At 38.7% G+C, this 10,786-nt stretch overlaps 1 protein-coding gene across 1 annotated transcript; it reads right to left on the minus strand.

The window, feature by feature from the left end:
• Positions 1-245: 245 nt before the first annotated feature.
• On the minus strand, positions 246-10,578 carry INO80C (INO80 complex subunit C). The gene is made up of 5 exons (XM_029084024.1): positions 10,384-10,578; positions 9,860-9,970; positions 6,826-6,937; positions 5,039-5,106; positions 246-377 (listed from the first exon to the last, which is right to left on the minus strand). Exons 1-5 carry the CDS (start codon positions 10,576-10,578, stop codon positions 246-248), a joined length of 618 nt encoding a protein of 205 aa, XP_028939857.1.
• Positions 10,579-10,786: the final 208 nt, after the last annotated feature.

Consider the following 10,786-nt stretch of genomic DNA (forward strand, 5'->3'; position numbering starts at 1 on the left):
CCATATCCTTAAGGTCTAAGTTATTCTGTTCACCAAACCAAATCGCTTACAAATTGGCAAACTAACAAATATCAGCTTTTATCAAAATTAAATCCATATGTTCTTCAAATCCATGTATCATGAGCTACTTCCAGATGTAAATATCCACAGATAGTCTTAAGGGACCTCAGTCCCACAGTCAGTTTCCATCGTGATTCTCAAAAGCAGCACCATTCACAAGCAATATACAACAATATTTGGTCTCTTCAGGAAACAATACTTGTTGCTTTCCTTAGAGCCAGGTATCCTGTAACCACATCTGAAGGGAGCATCCGAATATAGGCAAATTCTTCAATAGTACTAAATCTCAGCTTGCTCTGGGGATCTGTGTAATTTGCCTGAAAAAGAAACAGTGGCAGAGACATTACTGAAATAAAATCTCAAAACAGAATACTAAAAAAAGTGTCTAATTACAAGACCACAAAATAGTGAGTTTCTGTTCTACCATGTGACTAAAAGTTTGTACTTTTCTCTTTCTCCTTGTGTCAGAACTTAGGAGAAGTTAACAGACCCCTATAAAATCACATTAGAAATGCATTAAACTTAACAGAGGGTTGAAATAGTTTCACACAAAACACACTGCAAAAGAAATTCCTCAACTCTCTAAACTCACCCTAGCAACTCTCTGCCTTGTGCAGCCTCTCTCAAGGCAGCTCTCCAAAGAGTCAGGCTGCTGCCAATAAATTACCCACAAAGAGGCTGAATTATGGGTGCTCTGATAGCTTTGGACTGATTTTCTCTTCCTGCATACAACTCAGCTTTTAATTTACTTTAAAGTGGTTGTTAAAGCAAGAGAGTCTCAGCTTATGGTTCTGTGACTCAACTGATAAGAAATTTGAACTCAATGTGGTGCTTTGCTACAGACGCCTGCTTTCAGGATAGCAGCCTGGCCAGCTAACCCTGGGCTACGCTTGTAGCCTCTGCTGCAGTTGGGCCCCGGGTGCCTGGGAGCAGTGCCAGTTTCCTTCCATCCTCTCCCCTTCCCTGTTGCTACAGAAACCTTGAGCTGGGATGAGGTTGGAGGGCTGCACAGGAGGCTGGGCTAGAAGAAGGAAGCTTCAGGGTATTGCCTCTCCACCTTCAGCCTCCAGGACAACCACCGCCCCTTCAGCACTGAATTACCAAGTGCCTGCCAAGGCTCTGAAAGTGTCTTCTGTACCTTTCCTAACAGGAGGTGGTGGCAGGTTGCAAGGCACAGGCAGTTGAGATGCCTTAAGACATTGCTACTGAAATCTTTATTCTTAAAGGCCTGGAAGAGCTGGAGCATTCCCCCTGTCCATACGGTTGAAATGCAGAGCCCTCTACCATTTTTCTGTTGGAAAGGATCTGTTGACCATGGTAATGATCCAGTTAGTTAACTTCTGGCCTGATAAGACTTAGCAGCAAATTATTATCTGTAGCTTGTTTCTTTACAAAGAAATACTACAAGGTTAATTAAATGTAGTCAGCTCACAGTTATATCATCGATATATTTTAAAACAAATGGCTAAGTTAGGATATTAAGAGTAAATTTATCCCTGGTGGTAACTTCATGGTTACAGCTGGTATAAATTTATTTTTATTTCACACTTTAAATCTGGCCTCATGTAAGAAAAAACTAACCAAGCAGACTGCTTTCCAAATGTGCACGATTCTGTAATAAATTAGCCAAGCAATATCTGCAATCTGTGTTATGCACAAATCTAGGTTAAAAATATTATGACAGTTCTTCACCATTCTGATACCTCGTATTGGGCTGTACTGTTTGCACACACTAATTTACGGTAACTAGTCTTTTATGCCATTACTTCAGTCTGAAAACAAACTTTACTGCTACTTCAGCAAACTAAAGCAAAGGCTACAGATACATGCTCTTTGAATACAATAAAATAGTTATCTCCATCTGTTTCTATAGTAACATGGCCAATCCATTTTCAGAAAAGGAAGAGAAATATAAACATTTGAAGGTTTGGGTTTTTTTTAAATCTGCTTTACATTAGATTACTTTGTTTGGTGTGTTAACATATCTAAATACTCATCTTGCAAGTTTGGAAATAATAGTTTTATTTTGCAGTGTCAATATAGTAGACAATAGCTTTTGAATTCTAGGCTGCCTTACAAATATAAATAGTCTGCTCTGCTTAGACCATTGGTAAATTTAATTCCATTTGTGTTACACACAGAAAGAGAAGAGGATCAGTAGAATTTAATTGTGGCATTTAATATAACTGCAGGTCTACTGATGAGAGTGTATTAGTACACTTTTTTGTTTGTTTGTTTTTGTACCTGCTAGACCATTTAATTCTTCTCTAACTGGGTAATGCTTAGGAATTTATTTTCCCTTTTTTTTTTTTTCATGGGGAATCTGTCATTCTCATACAAAATATATTCTTACACAAATGCTTTCAGATTTTACACAGAAAATACAGGGACATTCTTCTTATACTAGATTTCTAAAATATTCTATTACCCCACATACCTTCCTACTAGGAAATGATCTTGAAAATATATTTAGTGCTTCTTATGAAACATTTCTGGCTTAGCAATTTAAAGGACATGCTGTCTCAGTGATCGTAAAAAAGATTTTTTTAAACACAGTATTTTTATCATAGTCTGGAGAAACCTTGCAGGCCAGGTAAAATAGGAAACTCGACTCATAATGCAATTAGAGGATGGAAAACTGGGGAGGGGGAGAAAGTGGAGGGACAAAAAAAAATTAAACAAAAGCAGCCCTAAATGGATTAATACAGAAAGGAGAGTATTTATACTGTGCTAGAACAGTTAGAGTACATAAATCACTGATGGAAAGGAGGGGCTGGCAAAGAAAAACTGAGGAACTGAAAGGAAGACTCTTGTTTCCTGTGGCTAAACTGACCCTTAGCTGGCAGGGACACGGTCTTCACTCCCATCTATAACATGCATCATCATCTCACTAGAGGTGCAATGACTGACTAGTTTTCAAATGCACCCAAGGCCAATGCTGGAAAGGATTAATTGGTTTGCTGGAGTGGGGCAGTGAAAAGGACTTGCACCCTTATGCCATCTACCCCACGTAAGCCCCTCACAGGTCAGAGATGCTGCTGCAACACTAGAAACACCTGGTGTGAATGCTACTAATACTTGCAAAGCAACTCTAAGGGGAGAGGACAGGAAACAGATTAACAACAGCAAGGGACCCAGTACGGATTTTTTGCTATTTTGGTGAAATCTACTAATTATTATTTCACATATTCACCTATCCCCTCTTCTTCCATCCATTGCATCTTTATATAGAGTAGGGGTACTTATTCAACTGACCCCTGCTCCTTGTCTGAAAACAAGTTGCTGTTATATCAAAAAACATACTGTTATGAGTACAAGACTGTAAGTCTGCCTAGTTGGAAGGAATTATTTTCCTTGTGTTTGTGAGCAGTCTCTTCCATTTGCTGCCTGCCAGATCACCTGCAAGGGAGATGTTACTTTCCCATTCCTTCTTGAACACCAAGGGTCACCAGCCTGGATCCGAGCAACCCACGCCATTTCCAAATCATGCTCAAAGGCACAGGCTGGAAACATGCCACCTCCTAGGTGCCTTATTTAAATGTGTTACTTAAAAAAAATTTAAAAGAATGAAAGAAAACATACACTGCCAAATCAAGAACTCAAACGTTAGGATGTGCAGGATTCCAGTTGGTGCTACAGCTATTCTTCGATCCTCTTGCACTGTGTATCCACTATAAGGCAGTCCTTAATTAAGTGCCCACCCTTTTTTTTTTTCTCCCAACTTTTTTTTTTCCCCAACCAGGACTTGCACAGAATGCAAGACGCTGTGTTAACCTGCATCAACAAAACAAATATGTATATTTACAGGCATCTCTATGAGGCGATATCAACCCTGTGAGGTAGGCTAGTGCCCTATGGATAAGAACAGATTAAACTAGGGGAAGGAACCCAAAAATTGTGTCTCAGGCTGTATGATGTTACAAAGTTTTCATTATTGTAATTATTTAGTGTAACCATTACTTAACTCTTTTTATAGTCCAAAATACAACATTCCCATTCAATTGTAATAAATGCACAGGCTTCTGCAAAATATATCACTGGGGGCCGAAGGTGAAAATATATGCTGTTACTAATACCTGTTTTAAGTAAAATTATTCATATCACATAGGAACAGTGTCAGCAGCAGACAAAATTTTGGTTGGGCAGAATTCAATGACTTTACTCCTGTCTTGTGCCAACAGAATCTTTGCGGAATTCAGGTGCCAAACTCTTAACTACTGAGACTTTTTGGAGCATGTGCAAACTGTATGTATGTCAAATGTGGTTTGGCTGGGTTTTTTTTTCCTTTTTTCTTTAACAAAACCATGTAAAAGAGCCCATCTGTGACATACAGTCTATACATCTGCCAAACTCCAAGTTCCAGCTCTGAAGCATAGGGGTATTTGAAATTCAAAAAAGTCCATGCCAACTGTCTGTCTTGGGCTGATTTGTTTGAGGGAAAGTTTGAGAGTAATGATAACGAGATTTTTTTTTTATTATTTTTTTTTAACCTGGGCCAATCAATATAATTTTGCTTAATCTCATTCTTGGAAATTGCTGAGCCATCTTTTTGAAACTCTCTCTAAAAGATATAATGAAATAAATCAGCCTCAGGCAAACACTTAGCATGGAAAGTTTCGGTCCGTGTAGTTAAGGCTTGGCAAAGTCAGGAGTCATGGAGACTGTGGGCTACCAGCTTTCACTGTAACAATCTGAAGAATCGCAAATGATGGGGACCAATGCAGACTCTACAGCTGGGAAAGTGCTGTGGCAGGGCAAGGTATTTAATCTGTCCTGACATCTATTAATAACCTGAGGATTTTGTGATGTAGCAACAATATTTGGGGCTTGGCCCTAAATCACTGGACAACTGTTAAGCACAATGTGGAACAGGAACCTCAGCAAATCCATCTTTCACAAAGGCATGCACCAGCTTTATTTCATTGTGAAAAGGCTGGACAAAAATTGAAAATTTTGAAGAGAAAAATAAAATACTTACCGGAAGTCCTGAAATGTCCGAATATTTCTTGGCAGGCTTAAAAGAAGGAGGAGCATCAATATTAAAATCTAGAGAAAACAAAGGGATAAATTCAGTGTGCTACATGTATTTTTAAAACACAAACTCAAAATGTAAATAGGTAACGATGCTTCTTTAAAATGCTGCCTTTACTTTCTGAGGTCTCTATTATCTAGGAGCACTTAAGGCAAAGACACCTGAAGCAGAATTACCACTGAAAACATTTAGCCTGTTAGCAACAGTCTGATTTTGCTCACCTCTCTCAGTAAGAGTTCAGCCAGCAGAACTGCCCTCCCCAAAAGGCAAAATGCAAGACAGCCATTTGAAATGTGTTGATTTCTTCTGTCTTAATGACTTTCCTTGCAGTCAGTTATTTGCAAAGAACAGTCATTATCATATGCATGCTGTATGTTATGACCATGAATCATTGCTCAAGATTGCAGCTCTGAAATACTATAATCCAGAAAAGCAAAGTAATCTTTTAAATCAGTTAAATCTTTAAGCATGTACCACTTTAAGCCCAGTCAATGACCTAGAAAATTGTCTGAATGTTTAAATTAAATGATGGAAATTGCTGTTCTTTGGTGCCCTTTAGATAGCAGCTCTCATTCATAATCATTTCTGAGATATAGTTGGTACGTTTAAGTAGTTAAATCCCTGATCTTGGATGTTTGCAAAAATATCTTGTACCTGACTCATTTCTTTCCTCCTTTCTGATCTCCCTTGCACCTCACTCAGGTGCTATGATCAACTCAAAGGCTCCATGCATATCAAATTTCTAACTCATTATTTCATAATTCATAAGACACTAATGCCTCAGACAGCTGGTTTTAAATATGCAACTGAATTTCTTTTCCCACCTTCTTAAAAAAAGTCTGTAAATTTACTGTTGCAAACGGAATGTAGTAGAAATAGCAACATCAGCGGATTGTCAGTTACAATAGCCAGGAACACACAGTAGTCTGCATTTTTCTGTAACAGTTGCGTCTAAAACACTTTTAAAAATGGCAAGCTATTTTTTTAGAAAGCACCAAGTCTAACAAAAAGTATATGCATATGCTCAATTCTGAGAGGCCTCCATTTGCTTAAGTAAAATCTGATGATCACATCCTGTCTCCAGCTATGTTCAACAGTATCCTACTTTACGAGTATACTTGAAGTATATGTAGATTAAGAGCACTGCTGTAACTCTGCTCCTGTAGATGTACACCAGCCAGCTGTGATCAAGACTGCTAACAGTGTAGTTTCAGCTGTGCTGAACTAAATAGGGGGATGTAGGATCTAAATCTCCCAAGAATCGAGGATAAAGAGCTGGGTAGAAATCTTGGGCTGAGGTCTAAGCTACTGCAGGTATGTGGCTTAGCAGAATCTATTTGAAAATAGTTCAGATAGAGCTAATCAAGCAGCAGCCAACCATCAGAAGACATTTGGGTTGTATGCAGAGCAGGAGGCTCCTCAGTAGTGAAGAGGTGACAAAAACCTGATGAGAATAAGGAGTTTCTGACCTCGTTCAGATAAATACATTTCCTTTATTAAACTCTCTCCCTAAATGTATTTGAACTTTATCACAATACTCCAAATTATTTGCTTCCTCCTAGTTTCCAGTTAGGGCTGGCGAGTGTGATTGGACTAGTCTTAAATGCATACCTGGACCCTGTTCAAGCAGGATACTGCATGCACTGATGAAATAATTTAGGTTTGTTTTAAAGAAAGTTATTTGTGTGGATTTTATTTTTTATAAATACATGCAAAGCGTCTAAGCAGCTTACAGCTAGGATCATTTAGTTGCCATGGCAATGCCCTTTCAGAAGCAAGAATTTGTTTTAGGTTCTTCCAAGTTCTGTTCTTCTTGCCAGCTGCTGCTCCACCAATGCCGGAGTGCTAGAATTAAAAATACGGTGTTTAGAGAAAAAATAAAGAATACTATTTCAGAGCATAAAACTCCTATTTCATAGTCTTTCTGATACATCTCATCTTGTCATGAACCATTTGTTATCCTTACTTATTTCATCATCAGGCTAATATACTGTACACTTTAATCTTGGCTGCAAGAAAAACAAAGCTTTTTGGACTGTGTCAAAGCTACTATGTTTAGGATTAACTGAAGGAAATGAAAATCTGCTTTTTACATGGAAATAGAAAATCAATGTGGTTAGGTTTAGCCTGAGATTACAGGATTCTGTACATACTTCCCATCGTATTAGAACTTATTACTATGAAGTTGTGTCTAAAACTGTGATTACATGGCTAAATTTTCTCTCTCCTTTTTATGGCATATTACAGGTGCAACTCTAGCTCTTGTAAATTATCCGTGACTGTGGAAAACACAACTGATCTTGCAAAATGTAATGAATACTATGACAAACTATCTGGAAATTTTATTTTTCTTTCAAAGGATAGAAGACGGAAGAATAGAAAAAGAGTAATAAATAGACTGTTGGCTGCTGAGACAATTTTGCATTTTGAAAGGTACACTAATGGAAGGCTTGCCACAGGTACTATAATGGTAGCTTCAGTTAACAAATGTGATTGCTACAGAGTAATTTATTTATGTCCCTCCAGAGACAGAAGCTGCACAACGTACTGCACTACTTCTAAATGATCAAAGGACACAGATTTACAGCTTTACTTCAGAAAAGAAAATGTCTGTACAATTGGGGAGTTGTTATTATCTATGTTAACAATTACTGCCTGCCACATCAGTCTCATCAAAACTCAGCAAAATTCTGCAAACACACTTCTGCTGTGGTTGGTTTATAAATTAGCCCGTCAAACTGCTGAGAATGACAGGAGGAGGGATTCAATGAGGAAGCTTTTTGCTGTGGACATAAAATATATTCAGAAAAGATGCTCATGAGCTGATGATGTATCAGGTTTTGGCAATGGATATCCTAAAGACAAAGTACATGCAAATGTTTGGTCTGAGAGTAAGACCTTAGTAAACTCGAGATCATTGTAAAATAGAGACTGCTGGAATATGAGATGAAAACAGATGTACTACCACATTACTAATTCAAATTCATTACCTGATTTTTCCCCCAAATCATTGCATAATGATTTTTTTTTTTTTTCAGTAATGTGGTTTCTCAAAAGCAACTATTGGGTTTATGTGAAGTTATGCCTCCTGGAAATCAGGCTGAGTATCACCTCACATACCTACAATCAAAGGGCAATGACTGCCAAGCACAAATGAACCAAGCTACCTCTGCACTAGTGAAGTTCAGGGAGAGCTGGAGCCAGGACAGGCCAGGATCTTCCTCCCCTTCCCCATTGCCAAGGGGTGCAAATTCCATTCAGGAAGTTTAGAAAAAGGTAATTTCTTCCTTCTTCTCTGCTTTTAAGTCTATCCTCTGCAGTGAGCTAATAGTTCAAACTTGGGTATATTTATGAGAGCTAGACATTATTTGATTTATTTTCTTCCTTTAAGACACATTATGCTGGAAGGATGCAAAAAGTAATCTAAATTGTTAGTACTAGTTCATACCCACAAAAAAGCTAGTTAGAACTCAATATATTTTCTTGTCAAATTAGTTACTGTATTGGGGAGGACAATTTCATGTTTTTATTATAACTGCATATTATTTCTGCAGCAGTTGCCAAAGGCTCTGTACATTCATTATCATTTCAAGCATGCAGACGTTAGTATTGCCTCTTTGGAAATGGTGATGTGCCTCTGAGAACTGAAGGATCAGCACAAGGCTATTTAAATCCTATATGGAAACTACATGGAATGCCTCTGGGTTCAAATGGAGCTTTTCCAATAAGCCCCATTTCTCAAAGACGCTGGTGCTCACTGGAGGATTAGAGTGAGCAAAGTATATAGTCGTTTGAACGCCCCTCCTGTGACACAAGTCATCTGCAAAGCAGACAGACACAGAGCAACTTGCAAGTCAGAGATTAATTTCATACCCCCTGCCAAACCTGCGCTTAGTGAGCTGTGCAATGCCCGACTGCTCAGGTTTTATGCTGTGGGATATTGTATCTTATTCATGCAGAATCAAATCTGGGATGAAATCCTTCTTTCTAAGTACTGGCTTAGGACCAGCAGTCTGAGAAGTCTGCTTGTCTAGAAAGCATTTGTACAGTGTGCCAATGAGTTGGCCCTGGCACAGCAAAATAAAAAGACATTAAAAACAAACCCAGCAGTGACAGCATTACTAGCTCTAGTCTTCCTTCACCTTCTCCCTCAATTTAAACCTCAGAGTGTTTTAGCAGCCCTTATTTTGTCAGCTGTCAGAGTTTACGTGACTTCTGAACACCAGCAGGCCAGGCTTCTGGGGAGCACGGAGCATTTGCTTCTAAATCTAGCAATTGCTGGAAGAACAGACACCACAGGGTCTGTTAGAGTTTCAGGGACCGGCAGAGGAGCAAAATGCCAGTTGCTAATGACTCTCTGGCTGATTTCTAGTTCAATTACTTTGCAGCCTGCCTTGGCTAAGCACTGGGAGATGGGATTCCTACATTCACAGTGGTATAAATTGTTCCTCTCTAGGTAGTTTGTGAGATACCACACCATAAAACTTCTGCACTTATCTTAATCTCGCAGGTTGTCTGACTCTGTTCCAGAATTTAATATAATAGTTCTGCTTCTGGACCAATGCCATTTTCATGCTGAAATGTAGCGTGCGCTTCGGACTATAGTGTTGCATGGACTTGAGGTGAATTTCTTAAAAACTGCCGACCTTTTAAGGCTGTTAAGCTGACTTTCTTAATATTTACATTAGCAATATGGTTAAATAGAATTCTAGTTAATGTTTTATTTGAAACGTTTAGAATTTCAAATTGTTAAAATAATATACTTACGATGAAGTTTGGATCTTTAAATGGTAACGGCTTGACAGTTGTTTCCACTGATCCTGTGCTGGAGTCTGTGTTCAGAAATTTGTTTTCATTCATGGCCTCTCCACCTGCACTCTGAAGAAAAAACACAATCTCACTGCTTGTTACTCTGAGCAAGTAACAAGGGTCTTGGGGCCTACAAGAAAGCTGGGGAGGGACTTTTCATAAGGGCAATTAATGACAAAACAGGAGGAAATGGGCTTAAGCTGAAAGAGGGAAGGTTTAGATTAGATATTAGGAAGAAGTTTTTCACTGTGAGGGTGGTCAGACACTGGAACAGGTTGCCCAAGGAAGTTGTTGATGCCCCCTCCCTGGGAGTGTTCAAGGCCAGGCTGGATGAGGCTTTGAGCAACCTGATCTAGTGGAAGGTGTCCCTGCTGATGGCAGGGGGGTTGGAACTAGATGATCTTTAAGGTCCCTTCCAATCCTAACCATTCTATGATTCTATAAGTTTAACCAGAGACTGAGCTGTCTGCTGTATTACCTACCTGTTGCCTTTTTAGCTTTTCTGTCTCTTTTGAATCTTTAAAGGTGTTGCAAGCCAGCGGTGGGGAGCATGAAACAGAGTATTTGTCAAGCAATTTACAACTGACACTCAAAGTGGAGGGAGGAGGGGAATAGAGTGGCCAAAGCCTACTGAGTACAAACAGCATTGGGTTTATTTCAGGATTAGTGAAAGCCATCTCTATAAAGTGCAAGACAGCATCTGAAATCATAAACAGCAGAAACGTACGCTGGATTTGTTTCCTCTTAATTTGAGCATTAAGAGGAATATATAAAATTTATAAAAAGTTTTTTGTCAAGATTCTAAATAACGATTAATCAGTTTATTCTCCATATTTGGCTTCAATCATGCCTGAGTGAGGATTGAGAAGAAAAAAAGGTTATAAT

The sequence above is a fragment of the Antrostomus carolinensis genome, unplaced genomic scaffold (genome assembly GCF_000700745.2).
Source record: "Antrostomus carolinensis isolate BGI_N321 unplaced genomic scaffold, ASM70074v2 scaffold12013, whole genome shotgun sequence".
Taxonomy (NCBI): Eukaryota; Metazoa; Chordata; class Aves; order Caprimulgiformes; family Caprimulgidae; genus Antrostomus; species Antrostomus carolinensis.